Source organism: Emys orbicularis, chromosome 8, assembly GCF_028017835.1.
Source record: "Emys orbicularis isolate rEmyOrb1 chromosome 8, rEmyOrb1.hap1, whole genome shotgun sequence".
Classification (NCBI taxonomy): Eukaryota; Metazoa; Chordata; order Testudines; family Emydidae; genus Emys; species Emys orbicularis.
In genome coordinates, this window is record NC_088690.1 from 35,617,003 (window position 1) to 35,635,715 (window position 18,713).

An 18,713-nucleotide genomic window follows, 5' to 3' on the forward strand; every position below is an offset into this window, starting at 1 on the left:
TTTAATACTTGTATTGAAATTGTGCCTAAAACTGATTTTTCCTCCCGCTAAAGACTCTTCACTTGGTCCAATTCTTATGACAAATTCAATACACACAACCTTGTTAAAGACAACTGAAAAAATGCAGCAACCACCTTACAACCTTATAGCTAACACAATAAACCGAGGAGGGAGGGGCTGACTGAAGTAATCATGAAACATTTTTGGAGACAGCTCATAAAAGCAAGTGTCTTGACATCAAGATAAAGAGAAGAGAACACTAAAGCTACAAGCAACCCTCATCTCTATAAACAAACACAAACAGAGGGAACATTCTGAACCTACTGCCTGGAAAACGAGGATTGCACCCACCAGGAGGGCAAACAAAACTACCAGCTAAAAACAAGGGTGGAGGAGTATTCACCACCTTAGCCCTTTGCAGGATTACAGTATCTAGTGAAAACCAAAGTCCATATCTGATGGTAAGATCACAGCAAAACAAGGTTAAATAATTAAAGTTAAATAATTGCTTTAAAATGGAGCAAACACTAGAAAAATATTTGGGGGGAAATCACAGCAAACCATCAGATAAACACTGATGAGGAGCTGGTATCAGTTTAGAGGGATAGAGGAAGTGGAATTGTTATTCTCTTTAGTGTTTTAGGTGTCTTAGTAGCCACACACTGAGTTTCTGAAAAGCTGTATTTCTGCCATGGTAGTTCTCCTAAAAAAGGAAAAATAGCTAATATAACTGGCATGGGCTGTTGAGTTAGGCTGCTTTTGTCGACAGTAGCAGCAAGGTTTGCCCATCTTTGATTTTCATGCAGCATATTTGCAAGTACTGTGAGTACTTGAGTTAATTTTTCAAATAGGAATTTAAAAGAATTGTGCCCACAATTTTTTTTCTCATGAAAAACCCTGTATTTGTACAAATTGTGAGGAGATGTCAAACAAAAACCAAACGTGCTGGTTTGCATGTGCAAGTGCAGATATTTTATGCACGCTAAAAATGAGGGGACAGATTGTGGCAGTAATTTACTGCCCTCAGCTGGGGTAGTGTGAAGCAGCCATGCCCCAGGGCAAGCACCAGGAGGCACCTGAGGATACAGTGATTCCTAGAGCCCCCTGGTGATCGGGGAGAGCTTGGCTGCTGATCTGCCCCTTTGGAGCGTGCATGTATGCGCCATTCCGCAGACCTGGATGATGTGGGGGAATGGGGCCATGGCTCCATCTCCTCCTTTTTGGCGTAACTTACCCCCAAGGCGGTATTAGCAGGGGCTCTGTAGTGCAGGGACTGCAGTTCTTCTGGCCCCCACATGGGGGGGGGGGCACAAAGAGTGGGAGGATTCCTTACATGGCCTTCCCTGCCTTCTTTATATATCTGCACAATCTGGCCTTTGGGCACAATTTTGGGACTGGGTTGAGGCCCCTTTGAAAATATAGCCCTTGAAGTGAAGAGACAGCTGAATAAAATGCATGTGACAGCCAGTAGGCCCCGCTCATATGTCTGTCCTAGCCTGCTGGTAGCAATAGCCTAGCGACAGCAGGACTTGAAGCATTACCTCATTGCGTGGAACAATGACAAACTGTGACCCTCTGGACAAACGTGAAAAAGCCCTCCTGGATCCCGCCCTATTCTGGCATGAGGGGTGCCTACAACAGTCATTGATAATCAGAGTGTGTCACTTCAATGGGAAGCTAATAATTGTTGGGGGGAGGGGGAAGGGCACATCAGAGCATTATTACTGTCTTTCCCTCAGCTGCATTGAGAACACACTGCCTCCCGCACCAGGGTTGTAAACAGAGATCCCCATCCACTGCCTACTCCTATCTGAGACAGTGCCACAAACCTGCCAGTCTGGTCTATACTGGCCTGTATGGAGATCTGTGCTGTTTGAGATCCAGCCCTACAGCCTATTCAATGGAGAGATGGCAAACCCCATTCCCAGAACAGCTGAGAGAAAACTCTGCCACAAGAATCCATGATCTGCTATACCTGTGCACCTTATCCCATTGGAGGGGTCAATCTGGACCCAGGTTCTCTGACGTGACCTATAGCGTAGGCCCCAACAGATGAAAGTCTCCAAATCCCACCAACCAACCCACAGAGTCCCCTAGTCCGAACACTTTCCACTCTTCAAAATAATGCCATTGTTTTAATTCCCCCCCCAAAAAAATTATTTGATCAAATAACCATAACTTCAGGCATTTGTGACACTACAGATATCAAGATATACTAGAGGCTTCTCAGCTAAGCAGCCAAGGATATCTCATGGCTCGAAACAGCAGCAAGATATTTAGGAAAAGCTTAGATTAAATCAAGTGATAGAGTAAAACGATCAAAAAGCTGTCATCACAGGTTCAGAGCAGCTTGTTAGCCACTGTATACATGCTCAGGCATAGGGGGCGGGGGGGGGAAGAGAAGGAGATATTTATTTGCATGTTAGGAGACAGTGCTTCTCAGACAACTTTCTATCAGTCATGTTGATTGACTGAATATGTATTTCATCGTTTTACCTAGTAGATGTAGGAGCAGTAGAGTCACAGTTGCCCAGACAGAGAATATTTGATAATACAATGAATATTAAAAATGCAGCTCCTATCCCTGGCAGTGCTTAGGGCACTGAACAACACTGTAAAAACGAACAAACATTCTGGTTTAACTGAACTCTGCATACTTTAAACATGTAAAACAACGAGGGGGGTGTCAAGAAAAGAAGGGATCAAGTTTGGGGGGGAGAGAAATGAGGGGTCAAGGGTGGTTATGAAACATACATTAGGAAAGAGTGTTAGTTTAAGTACTGGTTAAAAGAACAAAGAGAGGGTATGAAATGGATGTCACAGGGGAATGAGTTCTACACCAGTGGGCTGTCATGTTTGCTTTCTACCCTCAAATATACGCTTTCTGCCCAGAGATCCCTTAAGGTTCGATGGTGTGCGTGTGCATAGAAACCCATCACAACAAGGATGCAGATCCAGGATGAAGCTAGGACCTACACCACTCAGTCACTTTACAGGCAGCCAACATATGGTAAAGAATGCAGCATGGGTGTAACCTGATCCACAGGTGAAAGTAAGCCGGTACGCCCCGGTACGGCATACCGGCAAGAGCCGGTTTGCCGTACTGGGGCAGCCCGGCTTCCCCAGGGGGCAATTTAAAGGGCCTGGGGCTAGCCCCTTTAAATTGCCACCAGAGCCCCATTGCTGGAGCCCTGTCATAGGGCTGTGGGGCTCTGGGGGCTATTTAAAAAGTCCGGGGCTCTCGCTGCTTCTACCACCCCGGCCCTTTAAATAGCCACGGAGCCCCACCGCCACTACTCCAGGGCTCCGGTGGCTATTTAAAGGGCCGGGGCGGTAGAAGCAGGGGAGCCCTGGGCCCTTTAAATAGCCCCCGGAGCCCCGGGCTGCTGCTGCTACCCCGGTGGGGGGGCACTTACCTTACAGGGGGGGCTGGGGCTGGCTCTGACTCCCTTAGCCACGCCCCTTCCGCCCTAGGCCCGGCCCCTTCCGGGGGCCAGAGCTGGCCCCAGCGTACCGGTAAGTCACTGGACTTACTTTCACCCCTGACCTGATCTCAGTTGCACAAAATGGTGCACAAACACACTGCTGCAGTCTGTAAGCTGTAAGTAATGGAGCAGCTCTGCCAACAGCCCTGCTGAAAGGAATTAGTCCTCATGCCTCAGTCATGAGGGCATCTGTGGCTGTTGTGAGGTCACCCTTACAGGATAAATAAGGATGGGACTGTACAAACCGCACAGCTGGCACTGCGGTTAGCACCAAGCCTCCATGGAGTGGGTGTGAGAGAAACTGATGCTAAATGTTTGGGTTGTTTCCTTTGGTGGAACTGCACTCAGGTCATGCAGAATGAATCTACAATGTGGCTTGGGAGCAGGGTGCGCCCTACTGGATCCACTGTGCCATTTTTACTAACACATAACAACATGCACCTAACTGGCACCCCAGACAAGGGCCTCAGAGTGCTGTGCACCGCATTCTGTTGGGCATGGAAACTTGGACTCTGTGCAGACCTTGACTAGACAGGGGAAATTCTCTCAGAAATTCAAACTGCCTAACAGTTGGGCTGGAAGAGTTGGAGCTACAATGTAGATGAAGCCCCAGAGGCTGGAACTGTTTATACAACCTGCTTTCAGGCAGGGCCGGCTCTGGCTTTCTGGCCGCCCCAAGCAAAGAAAAAAAAAACCGCGGCGGCCAGAACAGCAAAGCAAAACAAAAAAACAAAAAACCTTCCGCGTGGCCGGAGCCAGGGTGCAGGGGGACTCCCTGCCCTGCAGATGTGCCCCGGCTAGCGGGGGTGGGGGAGGGAGCAGGGGGAGAGAGAGAAAAGGGGGGCGGCCAGGGCTTCAGCGGGGCGCTGCCACGCAGCCCCTCCCGCCGTGCCCCCTGCCGGGAAGGCTCCACACCGCCGGGCTTGCTGCAGGGCGCTCTTGTCCTCCACGCCACTGCCCCTTACAGGGCGGCCGGAGCAGAACAACAAACAACAACAACAAAAAAGCGGCCATGCCGCCCTAGGATTGGGCGGAATGCCGCCTCCTACAAGCTGCCACCCCAAGCACCAGCTTGCTCGGCTGGTGCCTGGAGCCGGCCCTGCTTTCAGGAGATTTTAAACCAGTAATAAAAATGGTTTTGGCCACCAGACCTTTCTCTATACTAGCACTCTAGCTAGTATAAAACAGTTTCTAATTTTAATTTTGGGGGAATCTCCCCAGTGTCAACAAGGCCCATACATGTTTTTGACAGTTAAAGGACAGCTCATTGATAACACAAAGCAAAGAAACCCTGGACCCCATCTGGAAAACACTTAGCCATGTGAGTGTTTGCAGGATTAAGGCTCATATTGGTACTTTTTGCATAACAGTTTCTCAGCTGTTTGTGTATTTGTTTTATGTTTAACATAGCAACTCATGTTAGTCAGCCATTTAATGAATTGGCTGTCATTGATTTCATTGATATCATCATCTACCTTCATTTTGCAGTGTAATGGGTTTGTGACTAACCCGCTGTCTCCACTGAACATCAGCTAACTAGCTCATCAATAAAGGTTTACTTTGCACTTCATAATGCAGTGTCTTCTTCCTCAATCTCTATTGTCATTGAGAGATATATTATTATTACCACATGCACAAGGCACCAAATCATCATTATATGTACTATAACTTTGGAGGAACCCTGTCCATTTTACGTTTACCAGCCACCTTTGCTATAATGAGAGAAAGAGATTGTGAACTCTGTAAATGACAGAGTTAGCAACCTGGAAAATTACAATCCCATGTTTGTATCTTGTGCCTCTTAACTCCAAAATCAGTGAGACTCTAGCATAGAGAGTAGCTATATTTAGCCACTAAACTGACTGGGAAGAAATGTATTCAATTACCTCACTTCACAGAATGCCAAGAGGCTAACTTGTTTGATTTTATCTTTTTGATCATCTCTTGCAGGTCAATAACCAACAATTACTCTACATCAAAGTGCTCATAGAGACAACTTGTTATTTAACTGGCAGACATCTTTGAAATGTAAAGACTCCTTTGTTTAACCTTTCCATCTTGTGAATTATACTTCGCTTTTTAAAAAAAACCTGAAGAATGCTTGTAACAGAATTAAGGTTCTTACGTTACCATAGCTGATAATATTCCGAAAGACTCTTTTACATTTAGGGGTTATGTGTGATAATATTTTTTTAATTGACAATAAAACAATAAAAGAGGCACTTAAACCACCAATGTTATTACTTTGTAGCTTTGCACTTGGATAGCACCTTTCATACAAGTATTGTCAAGTGCTTTAGAAACATTAATTCATATAATGTGCTCTGCAAACTTTAATTAAGCCACACAACTTCCCTGGTAGGTATTATTCCAGGTGGGGAAACTGAGACACAGAAATGGCCTGCTTTTCAGGTGGGAATAGAATCCAGGTTGGGTTGCCCAGCCCAGATTGGAATAAATATTTCTCTCTGAGTGTCATGATATTTTAGTCCATTGAAAAGAGATTAAGTAGAAGCCAGAAGTCCTGACTCCCATACCTTTGCTCTAACCATTAGATCATGCTACCTCTAACATAATTATACCGAAAAGAAATAGTAACAGATAGAGAGAATTAATTTGTGCATTTGTGTCACTATGATAGAATAAGTTCATTTTCTGTTTGACCCGTCTTATTTCATCTTATCTCTAAATACCACTGGCTCTGTGTAAATAGCAAACTTAAAAGACACTAGAATACAAAAGTACATGATTGCCAGGCACAGCTACTGCCTTGGCTATGAAAGTTCCAGTGCAGGCCCCGCATAGAGCAGAGTATTGCAGTTCAGCATGCATGATAAGTTACTCTACTAACACACTGCAGAGAGCAGAAGTAAAGTTAATACAGTACGGTCATATGCAAAAGCTTCTCTCTCCCTCTGTTGTGATAGCTAAAGATAGGACAAAGCTGATTAGGCCTTCACTTCCTGCCTTCTTCCATAGGAGAGACAGTCTTTCTTTGTAGTTAAAGCACAGGACTGGGAATCAGGAGATCTGGGTCCTATTCCTTGCTCTGCTACAGACTTTCTGTGTGACCTTAGGCAAGTCATACTCACTTAGCCTCTCTGTGCTTCAGCTTTCTTAACTGCTAGTGGTGTTGTAAGATGTAATTAACATCTGTAAGGCACTTACAGATCCTCAGGGGGAAGGTAATATAAACAGAAGTACTAAGTATTATTACCATGAGCAATGGCTTCAGATTGTCAGCCCTATTCTGCCCCAGGGTTGAGCCCATCATGTTTATCTGTGCTCAAAAATTTACAAATCAGAGTCTGTATTTTATTTCTTTTTCTTCCTTTCTCATTAAGAGCCCACCCCACCCATACCCATCTTCTGCTTAATTCCAGATAGCCTTATTTACCCCTATTGCCTGCACCCAGGAAGCTAGAGGCCCATATCCAGGCCATTCCTAAAAACCCTGGGGAAGTAATTGACCCACCCTTCAGCCTGGCCCCCATGACTGAAAGTAACACCTTTGCATGAATTGTTAGCTTAGTGAATGGGATTCTGAACCTATCATTAAGCTTAGATTGCCCAAGTCAAATCAACTTCTGATTATAATGCTTCTCAAAGGACCTGCCTGAGAATGTGTCATGTTACCTTTAGCTCTGGAAGTGAAAAGAACAGATATGGGCTATTACACAGCCATCGGCGTATCACTGGGAAAGGGAATGTAAAGACACTATTAGCTCTTTATTTATCTAACAAAATTGCACCTAACTTTTTCTTTGGTGCCTATGGGTGGCCTCAAGATAGTCCTAGAGAATGGAAGCTCTAAGACAAAGAAATGGTACAGAGCCATATTTTCAGAAGTGACTACTGATTTTGGGTCCCTTTGTTTCAGGACATCTAGACTGAAACACTTTGGGCACCCCAAAATGGAAACCATTTTAGAAAATGTGGCCATCAGTCTCTCTGCTAGTTCAGGTGTGATAGTTTGTCAGCATACCATACCCAAGGTGTAGGGGTGCTTTTATAATCTGAATTACAAAATAGCATGGAGAGATCCCTTACATGAGAATAATCCACAATGGTGCTGCTGCTGTGTTTGGACTGATTCCTGTAGAATACAGTGTTATATTTTTTTGAGGGATAATGAAATCTGATTGGGAAGAAGCAGAGCTGGGCAGTTGCATTCTCTTAGCATGACAGTCTGAATTGGAATTCCTTACGCACAGGATCATATATAAACCTCTAGCTAGAGCCTTCAGATTACTATTGTTTGGGAAATATTTGTAACATTCTGTTGTATTTGCAATCTTTAAATATAATTATAATTTTGGTTTTATTTCAAAGCTTTCTGCTCTGAATCCCTGTTACAGAGAAGTCCCATAGAATTTAATAGAAAATGATGATTCTATAGAATCTTTGAACCATCCTATATATTTTAGAGAATTATACAGTACCATGGATGGTCAAAAACCAACAGAAAGAAGATCACTCTCTGTTAAATTCTAAAAATTTTAGAGCAATTTCTCTAGAACCCCATTGATTGATTCCCAGTAGACGCTAAAGGATTTTTCCATAAATGAAGTGGCTCTGGGTCCATTATAGAGGACCATCTGAATGGCTTTTTTAATGTTTTTCTCTTGAGTGTGTGATGTAACTGCACCACACGTAGAGCAAGGTGAATGAGAGGAGGGGAAGAGGTAGGCTTCATAGGGACAAGGCACCTGGACAATCTTTAGAACATAAGCTCCTCTGGGTAGTCTGTAAACTCCTGGGATGTTTGGAAAGCAGCTAGCACTTTATGGTTGCTCCCATGTATAAATAATACTAGCAATGAGGAGGAAGGCACAGTGGTTTGGTTATTTATATAGACAGTAGGGAGGGAGAGTTGATTTTGGTATTTGTCCTAAGAAAAAGGCAAAATAATGAAATAACCCATATGTTAAATTAAACAAAAAAGAGGTAGGAGTTGAATAAAAATGAAGCAAAGTGAGGTTTTAAAAAATAAACAAAAAGAGAGGAATAAAAATAAGAATTAAACTGGTAAAAACCAAATGATTTTGAGTTCATTAAGAGAAAGGCAAAGAGCTCAGGGTTAAAAACAACAACAGGAAAGAGAATTGACAACGAATTATCACCTTGTGTTTTCATGCTCTCCCTGCCCGTCCCAGATACATCCATGGTTTGTATGTTCTCATTAGGTGATAAACTCTTTGGGCAGGCACCTGTCTGTACATATCTCTAAGGGCTTGTCTACACTGGCAATTTACAGAGCTGTAACTTTCTCATTCAGGGGTGTGAAAAAACACCTCCCTGAGCCCAGTAAGTTTCAGTGCTGTAAAGTGCCCCTCCTGGAGGTGGGTTTTTTAGAGCGCTGGGGGAGCTCTCTCCCAGCACTGTGCTGCGACCACAGCGCTTTGACGTTGCCAATGTAGACTAGCCCTTAGTGCCTAATGCATTGGTGGGGGGGGAGGGCTGTAGAAAGGACACTAATGCCTCACACTTTTAGCTGATAGCTTTTTTAGCATCACCTGTGGCCACAATGATATTAACTTTTGTTTTTTATCTAAAGGAAACGCATTGGTATTGTACAGTGATGAATTTCCAAGAGCTAGTATTTCTTTTTAAATAAGAAGTAAAAGGAAAAGAGTCACTGAAATTGTGGTTTGTCTCAGTGCAAAAATCATTTTGAGAATGAAACTGTTGTGCCTGCTAAATCTTTTAGAATCTACATCAGGGGTAGGCAACCTATGGCACGTGTGCCGAAGGCGGCACGCGAGCTGATTTTCAGTGGCACTCACACTGCCCGGGTCCTGGCCACTGGTCCTGGGGGCTCTGCATTTTAATTTAATTTTAAATGAAGCGTCTTAAACATTTAAAAAACCTTATTTACTTTACATACAACAATAGTTTAGTTATATATTATAGACTTATAGGAAGAGACCTTCTAAAAATGTTAAAATGTATTATTGGCACGCGAAACCTTAAATCAGAGTGAATAAATGAAGACTCGGCACACCACTTCTGAAAGGTTGCTGACCCCTGATCTACATAAACAGTAGTTTCTAGGGAAGGGAGTCCAGTAGTTTTTTTCCCTGGGTTCCATTCTAAGCTCTTTTACCGACGCACCATCTGACCTTGGGCAATTCACATGAGGCTTGATCCAATGCCCATTAAAGTCAGTGGAAACATTGACTTTCAGTGAGCCTTGGATCCGGTGGTTAAACTCAGGGTGGGATTTTCCAAAGCATTCAGAACCCTGCTCCCTCTGAAGCCAATGGTAGGCCTTCTGAAATTCCCACTCTGTGTGCGTCACTTGCCACTTCTGTAAAATGGCTATGATGACATTTTTCTGTCTCCTGTGGATGTTTCCAGACTCAACTAATATTTTTAATGAAGCATGTGGGGATCATCAGATGAAAGTTTCCCTATCAGAGTAAGGCATTTATTCTTCTGTCCCTTTATTATTTTAAAACAAGTAAGGTGAAATAACTGAAATACCGTGTGATTTAAATCTCTGTCTTAGCACCCATCACCATAGCATCTAAGCACTGATGGTGATGCTTTGATGTATTTTCTCTATAAGGATTTCCATTGGTGCCCATCACCATAGTAAAATTGCCAACCTTACCTCCAAATACTGATTAAATAAACGCAAAGCTTGGTCTGTGACATTGAAGATATTCCGCCAATCAAAGTCTGCCACACCCTCTTCGCGGTTCTCTGGACATCCATTATGGAGAAAGTTGATCACATCTTCAGCAGTTAAACCTTCAGCACCCAGCTGTCCATTCAAGAAGTCTCTCACCGTGGGGTTCTTCAGAGTGTTCTGGGAAGCACATCAGTTCTGATTTACTACATTGCTCTTTATGTGCTTTAGAACAAGCCCACTCTAGCTAGAAAGGTTTCATGCCATCCTACTGAGTCCCCAATTAGTGGGAAAGGGTAGGCCACGGAGTTATGTCTGTAAAGGGGCATCTAAAGGGGAGAGTTACAAGCAACAGATCCTTGTTTGATCCTTGGAATAAGTCTAAAAACACCTGATCCACATGCAGAGAAAACAGCTCTCAAACAAACACAGCATTTCTCAATATGAATTTCTCTTCATATCTAAGCTACATGAGTTACTTAACAGTTTGCTCTGGACTTTAGGGGACCCAGCATATTGATCCTTTTGCCAATGTAAATAGTAACTTTTGCAGAATCCTTCCTTGCAGGCCCCTATATAGGGGACTTTGCCAGAAGGGAGAGGACATGGCTACAGAGCTGCTATCCCCAGCTGCCAGAATGGACCTTGGGGCCAGGGGCAGCTGGGGGCAACTTAGAGCAGCCCTGAGACTTCTCTAAGTTGTGCAAGGGATCAAACCAACTCTGGCTGACCCAAGGATCAGGTGGGTGTAAAAGAGGTATAATACCGTCTTTCCTTTTCATTTCCTGCACCAAGCAGAGCTTAGCTAGACCTGGGGATCAGGGCCAGTGTCTTCATAATGCATATCAGACAAGTCTGCAAAACAAACCGAGTGACCATAGACCCATAGGTTCTTAGGAATCATAACATTGCTTCATGCAAAGGTTGTGCTTCCATCCAAACTTTCCAAGTTCACTCTCCTATCCCCTATGAAAGGAAGCTGAAGGGCTGCTCTAATCACAGTTCCCCAGCCAGGGCACAACATACTCGGATCATATTCATTTGCAGGCTGCTTTGAAAGAAGTGCCACAGCTGAGGTCCCACTTCTTCCCAGGCTTTGGTCAACAGTCTGAGGCGCTCAAGTTCTTCAAATGTGGAGTTTGCCTGAGGCATTAACAACCAGAAAGGAATAGCAATATGTTAGAGAGAGAACCTAAACACATACAGACCAGAGACATGCAGTGATGCTGACCCCCGATGGTTTGTAGCAATCTGTGGCTTACTAATGTAATTTAATTTAATTACAATAATTCAATAAACATGATAGAAGAGACATTGTGGCAATGGAGTGTGACAGAAAGAGTGAGCCACACAAAGGGCATTCCTTGAATTCTATTAGGCTCATCCAAGACTCCCACAGCACATTTCTTCTGTGTGTTTAACAGAAGCAAGCGTGACTAGATAGATGGATAAATCTATTTATATAACCCTCCTCCCCCAATCGCAATAGTGACTGCACACTTCACAAACATTTATTTATTCCTAACACCCTGTGGAGGACAGAAAGTAGATGATGTTTTCACCCCTCAGCTCATAGAGAGCCGATATTTATTACTACCCAGTTTTACCAATGGAATCACAGAGAAGTTTGCCACAACCTGCAGCAGAGCTGAGATTTAAATACCAATCCCTTGAATCCCAGTCCAGTGTCTGAAACACAAGACCATCCTTCCTTTCCATTTGCCGCTGGAGCAGCCAGCCTGCCCCCTTCCCCACACCCCATATAATGTTCTGCTCTCTTCTCTGCTGTTCCTAATCAGTGTTAAAAAACGGGTCCAATACATCTCTTTTTCTGAGAAGAAAGTTGAAACTTTGTTCATCATCACTGAAAAAGACTTCTCAGGCCAAAGAATCTTCACAGAACTACGGGTAATTTCCATTATCCTGACTCATTTACAACTGGTTTTCCTTTGCCATCGAGACAGAATAGTTTCAGGCTTGCAAAGAGGTAGTGGGCCAAATTCTGATCTGGTATACACTAATACAGTGTTTCTCAAACTTTTGTACTGGTGACCCCTTTCACACAGCAAGCCTCTGAGTAAAACTCCCCCTTATAAATTAAAACCACTTTTTAATATATTTAACACTACTATAAATGCTGGAGGCAAAGCGGGGTTTGAGGTGGAGGCGGACAGCTCGCGACCCCCCATGTAATAACCTCGCTACCTCCTGAAGGGTCCCGACCCCCAGTTTGAGAACCCCTGCACTAATATAATCCCACTAACGCCTAATTCCACTACTGTGAGAGGAGACTCAGCCCCTCTCTTCCAATTACCCTTAAGTATAATCTTAACCTTGATGTCATTGGTTTGAAATCTCTGAATTTCAGGTCTCAGCGAATGCCACAATTTCTTCCTTCCTATGATGCATTCTAGACATCAAAGCAAAAAGAACTCTGTGAAGAAAAGGTCACGAGGGCAAATTGGTTGGGTTATTCTCTGGGGGGATAGCTGGTTAAAAATACTTGTTGTGTATATATCAGAATCTCTTACATTCTTCAGTATTTGCTTTACAGCAGGCGAATCAGGAGCAAAGAGGATTTTTCCCATCAGCAGGGGCTTTACAGCACTCCAGGCTATTTTGGTTAAAGGGTTTGATTCCATGCTCTGGATCAATGCATTACAAAAGGGTGCTGCAGGAAGAAATTAGAACAGATGTTATGTAACCATAACCACGCTCTATTGTTTATAACATCCTGCAAGCTTCAGTCTACCCATATTACAAATGCAAACCGCTTTGACTCTGGGGTCTGAACAGGCTACTTTGTGCTGTCCCTAAATAGACACACTGTAGCTGAAAAGCAACAAAACAATGTGGGATCTCAAATACATCTTTACCCAGGGGAAACAAGTGGCAAAGTTTGCTGGCAAGATCGGGGGTAGCCGTGTTAGTCTGTATCCACAAAAACAACAAGGAGTCCAGTGGCACCTACAGATTTATTTGGGCATAAACTTTCATGGGTAAAAAAACCTCACTTCTTCAGATAAATCTGTTAGTCTTTAAGGTGCCACCGGAAAGTTTGCTGAGTAGATTTTAGGGCTGCAAAACAAAGACACAAAGCAGTTTGGAAGCTGAGACACATTGAATTTCAATATTTGCTAGTTTTCATTCATAGGACATTTCAGATGGCAGGAAACTAGAGAACCCACCTGGATCCCCTCTCTCTTTTCTAACATCTATAGTTTTTCCTCCAATGATCTAGCTCCTTTGTATTGAATTGTACATAGTTATTTCTATGCCTGCCCATGGTAGTTTAATCCACACATGGTACTAACAGGAGGTGAGTCCAAACTAAAAGCCCTGGGACTGAACACCCTGAACTCTGGAAAAGTTTGCAACTGGATCCTAAGATATAACTCGGTATTAAACTCTCTGTGTAAACAATTTCCATCTTATTCTTGCATTTAGCTGGATAGCATTTCTTTTATCTGTTCCCTGACCAAGGAAGCAGAGTACTGGGCATGTGTAGATAGATCTATAATCCTTGGTGGATATACATTCATAGAGAAAAAGGGGAGTTAAATGGCAGCAGGGTTTAGGGTAAAATACAGAAAGGATCCTATAGCAGCGGAGCTCAGACCCTGGGGTATAACTGACCCAATAACAATATCACTAAGTGTTCCATGTTCTATCAGACAAAAAGATACCCAGCACCAGTTATGATACAGCCAGGGGCGGCTATATGTTTTTTGCCGCCCCAAGCACGGCAGTCAGGCAGCCTTCGGCGGCATGCCTGTGGGCGGACCGCGGTCACGCGGATTCGGCGGCGTTTCTGCGGGTGATCTGCCGGTCCTGCGACTTCGGCGTACTCGCCGCCAAATTGCTGCTGAAACCACGGCACCGGCGGACCTCCCGCAGGCACGCTGCTGAAGGCCGCCTGACTGCCGCCCTCACAGCGACTGGCAGGCCGCCCCCCGCTTGCCGCCCCAAGCACGCGCTTGCTGTGTTGGTGCCTGGAGCCGCCCCTGGATACAGCTGTTAAGGTACAGCAGAAATAGACTTACTGGTTGTATTGTCATAAAAATAAATGGATTCCTTCTTGGTGGAGTCAACCCCTAGGAAGGCTTTGTAGTTATTATCTTCATACCAGTTGAAGGAGAATATTCTGGAACCACTTCCCTCTGGATAGCCACAGAGAAGATTAGACAAGGTGCTCATCAGGTGGCTGAAGGATTCTGGCCCTCCACCTTGTACAAACGGTTGCAGAACCAACAAAAGGTCCTGAATGCTTGGCCTTCTGGCTAGCTGTAGCAAAACAAGACTTCTTTATTAACAGCAACCCTCCATGAGAAAACCAGAATGGGTAGGACTTGATTGTGCCCAGCCTTCCTGGTGGTGAGCAGTGGGCCCTGAAGGTGCCTTCTCCTCTTTTACCCCACACTGTCAACAAGACAGTTTCGGTGCTTGTGCTCTTCTGCCCTATGGAAAAAGGCTGTCATGGTTCATAGACAATGAAGTTTATACCCATATTTATGGTGGGGAAAGAGACTAAGGATGTATTTTCCACAGATCGTCACTCCTTGACCATTCCACTGATGTAGTCTGGATTCTTTCAGATAAGTCAGATGTTTGTGAGACAAACTGATGGACCAAACAAGGGCAGAGGAGAGCTATGCACTGCCAGAACCAGGTGATTCAGTTCATTATCAGATTGCTTACCTCTCGCACTGCTTGAGACACATTAGACAGCACTCTCCCCCAGGATCTCAGGTCAACACCTTGCGACTTACTGTCTAGAACAGTGGGAAGCTGTGATTAAATTAAAAATAGAGATGAAATGAGTCCAGTGTCTACTGAACAATGGTGTCTACTACCCAGTTACATGACAAGGAACGGAAAGCTCTGTCTAAAGGGCTGTAGATTCTCCTTTGGCTCAAGTGGTAGGAGTCTGTTTTTGAGCAGAAGGTTCAGAGTTCTGTCCCAGCTATTGACTGTAAAATCCTGGAGGGCTACAATTTATTTACAAGTGTGTAGAGGGGGGAGTCCGAGTAAAGTAACTAACTGCTCTAACTCTCAATGGGATGAAATGGCCATGGGGCACTGAAAACAGCTGGAGATGTATGTGGTGCATGACAGTCCCGGCTACATCCCTTCCCTCTGCTTCACCAGTAGCAAGTATAGCGAATGGCTTAGAAGCCCCCGTCAGGCGCTTTGCATTGGGGTTATCCTCCTGGACCAGTAAAAATGGCTTTTAGGCCAGATGATGCCAGTGGTGTGGCACAAAGCCGCCCTCCTGCACTGGCGTATCTAATTCGCTCTCCTTCCTCAGGCTGCTGTTTTCTTTAGGATTACAACAAAATATAAAGCTGGTCTTTTAAATTAACTATTAAACTTTATAATCAGGCTGTCTCTTAAAAAGGTTCCTTTGGAACTGCATGTCATACTGCTTTCCGACCCTCTGCTCTTCCTTTCAGATGGCAGTAGTTAAGAAAGCAGAAGAAGCTGCACTCTGCAGATAACTAACAGGGAATCACAAAAGTAGCAGTTTCATGGAAAGCACATGCTTGTACCTTAACATGTCAGTTACAATGAATGGAGGAGCTTGCTACAAAAACTGCCTCAAGTTATGTTTTCACTTTCCCCTGATGCCTCCAAGAGCCTAAAAATGGATACAACTGTGAAACCCCAGAGAGCAGTCTTTTCTTCTTTGAAAGATTTTGCAACACTGAACAGCAACCAGTGAAAACAACAAAAAGCTAGCAAAGTTCCTCCTAAGCAAACAGAAAAGAGCTCATGATAAGAACCCTACATGGAAACAGCTTTCATTAGCCAGAGGAGAAAGGGAGAGAAATTGTCACCTCCTCCTCCATAGTACACAGAGCAATGCGTGTGTATGCTAATTACGATTTTTAAATATTTCCAGCATGATGTATCTGATACGATTCATAGATCTCAGAAAGCCTTCTAAATAGACTGGAATGACTGAATGATTCACTAGGAGGCAAATCCTGCCCCACCAACATCCTCCTACATTACCACAGCATGGGGGTGAGACAGGATTGGCGGGGAGCGGGGCATGTGCAGGTAGTGAGCTTCTCCCACCCCAAATATCATACAGCACAGTTCTATAGCAGCTTACTGCACCCCAATGTACTAGGAGCTGCAGCACAGAGTGGGATGGAAATCTGCCCAAACATTTTCAGTTTCACTGGGAGAGAAAGTGACGTCATTAGAAAATGGAGCCCTTCAGAATGGAAGGGATTCTTTGAGCCAATACAGGGCCCAATTCTGGAAACCTTACTCCCAATGGGCTGGCTGACTCTGCACTGCCTTGTACTCCATGCAGTCATTTACTTCCGTGCAAAGTGAGTGTGAAAATGGGTACAAGTGAGAATTCTCCATTCACATAGGAGGAAACGACTAGAAAAAGTGCCTGGCAGTGGACAATCAGGTCCAGTGAGTAGGGCTCACTTACATGAGAAGTTCTAGGAGTACAAACTTAGATACGTGGTGGGTTATGTTGTACAAGTGTAACCACAGGGCCATATAATACAGAGTGGCCTAAAGCAGTGAAGACAAACAGAGCCAGTGTCAAACTCACAGATATTCTTAATCCAAGTGGTTCCATGTTAATCCACTTGATACCGCATTGAGCCAAGACTGATTACACATGGAGCAGGTGAAGAAACAATTGTTCAACGTGGATTTTTGTGTTTCAGTGGGCAACTGATTCAGCATTGAGTAAAATTGTAATTCCCCCTGAGCTGTGTTAAGATATTAAATAACTTTATCTTGGTGTTTATGCTTCATATAACTCGAGCATCTGAAAAGGAGTAAACATGACAACTACCCAACCAGCTGCAACAACAGCAGTGCTCTGGAAAGAGGCTCACTTTCCTCACTGCAGTGAAACAAGCCCAGATAGCAAAGGAAGGGATCTTATTACTCTGTATTCATTTTACTATCAGAACTGGGATTTGCTTTGATTCCCACCAACAAGCCACAGGGTTGTGTAGACACATGCATGTGTATGTTTATACATATACACCCCTGAATTTTAGTGTTCACAGATTTAAACAACAAACGTGTAAGTGGAATTAATTCCATGGCAGGGAAGAAGCACATTTCAAAAGTACCTGTGGCAAAGAGTGTTTATTATACAGAATCCACTCTGTGGGGCTAAACAATCTTGAGATGGACTTTGACTTGAAGAGGGACTTTTACACTTGAGAAAACTCAGATATATTAGACAAACATTATTTAATGTTTATATTGCAGGCGAGCAGGGAGACCTCAACCCATTGTGCTAGGTATTGTAGAAAGAAAATCCGTTCACCTCTCTCTGCAGGTGGGTACAAAGCAAAACACCAACAGCCAGATTCCAAACACCCCTGAACTTCAGATCCACAACCCAGCTTTGCAGACAGATCTTATCTCATTGATCGGGCACAGCGCTGGGATCTGGCCTACCACCCCAGTCTTTGGACAAGTCTGGATTCTGACCCATATCCAAACTTTAGGGCTCAGGCCCATCTCTCTCTCCTACAGGTGTCTATTTTTGGCAATTGCTTCCTCAAGGCTCATCATCTCCTTCCATTTGATATGGCAGCACAGCCATATTTATGTAGTAGCTGAACCTTAAAAGGTTTGGCATTGGATACCCCTCTCTGAACTTCTTAGCACTGCACACCTGAGCTAGATACACTGTGGGAGTAATCCTGGGGTCCCATATCCTAGTACTCGAGCTAGGATGGATAGGCTGGGAGAGGAGGAAAGGCTCCCAGAATCCTCTGCTCACCTGCTCTGTGCAACTCAAGGCAGGATTTGGCCCATACTAAATTAGTGATCATTTTAGGAGCAGCACTGCTATGGCAAAACATATTGATCAGTAGTTTCTTTATAACATCTGTATCTTCTCACTGAGATATACCCTAGCTGCAGTATGTCTCTCCAAAGCAACCTGCCAGAGTGTGAACCCTCTTGATATACACCCATAGGAGAAAATGGAGTTTGTCTGGCAGTAACATCACAGCATAGGCCCACCTTGGCTTTTCTGCTCTTTGTTTTAAAAGAAACTGCAAGGTTAGTTGTTTGTGACGGGTGCTAGGAGGGTAAAGTCTCCTGTTTAGCCACAGAACCAGCAGAACCACAGGCTTGAGGCCAATAAGCCAGCAGTAAGACATTTCCATGACTATAGACTCAGTAAGGTAACAATAACTGAAGTGGTTCTTTATACACATTAACTCAGTGCACACCTATTAAATGAGGACTAACTGGCTAGAGAGCAGTACTGTGAAAAGGATCTGTGGGTTATAGTGGATCACAAATTGAATATGAAACAATGGGATGCAGGTGCAAAAAAGGCTAATATAATTCTAGGATGTATTAACAGGACTGTTGTATGTAAGACACAGGAGGTAATTGTCCCAATCTACTCAGCACTAGTGAGGCCTCATCTTGTTGATTTCAGACCAATTCTCCAATTTCTCACGATCATTTTGTATTCTAATCCTGTCCTCCAAAGTGCTAGCACCCCACCCAGTTTAGTGTCATCCACCAATTTTATAAACATATTCTCCACTCCATTATTCAAGTCACTGGACCCAGGACTGACC

The 18,713-nt window shown here is 44.0% G+C and overlaps 1 protein-coding gene across 1 annotated transcript in view; it reads right to left on the minus strand.

Moving 5' to 3' along the window:
• ABCA4 (ATP binding cassette subfamily A member 4) overlaps positions 1 to 18,713 on the minus strand; it is a 110,500-nt gene that overhangs the window by 65,740 nt on the left and 26,047 nt on the right. Inside the window, exons 7-11 of the mRNA XM_065409660.1 lie at positions 14,818 to 14,907; positions 14,163 to 14,403; positions 12,651 to 12,790; positions 11,146 to 11,262; positions 10,102 to 10,299 (exon numbers count right to left, since the gene is read on the minus strand). Coding sequence (XP_065265732.1) covers positions 10,102 to 10,299; positions 11,146 to 11,262; positions 12,651 to 12,790; positions 14,163 to 14,403; positions 14,818 to 14,907 — 786 coding nt within the window. The remainder of the gene's footprint in view (positions 1 to 10,101; positions 10,300 to 11,145; positions 11,263 to 12,650; positions 12,791 to 14,162; positions 14,404 to 14,817; positions 14,908 to 18,713) is intronic.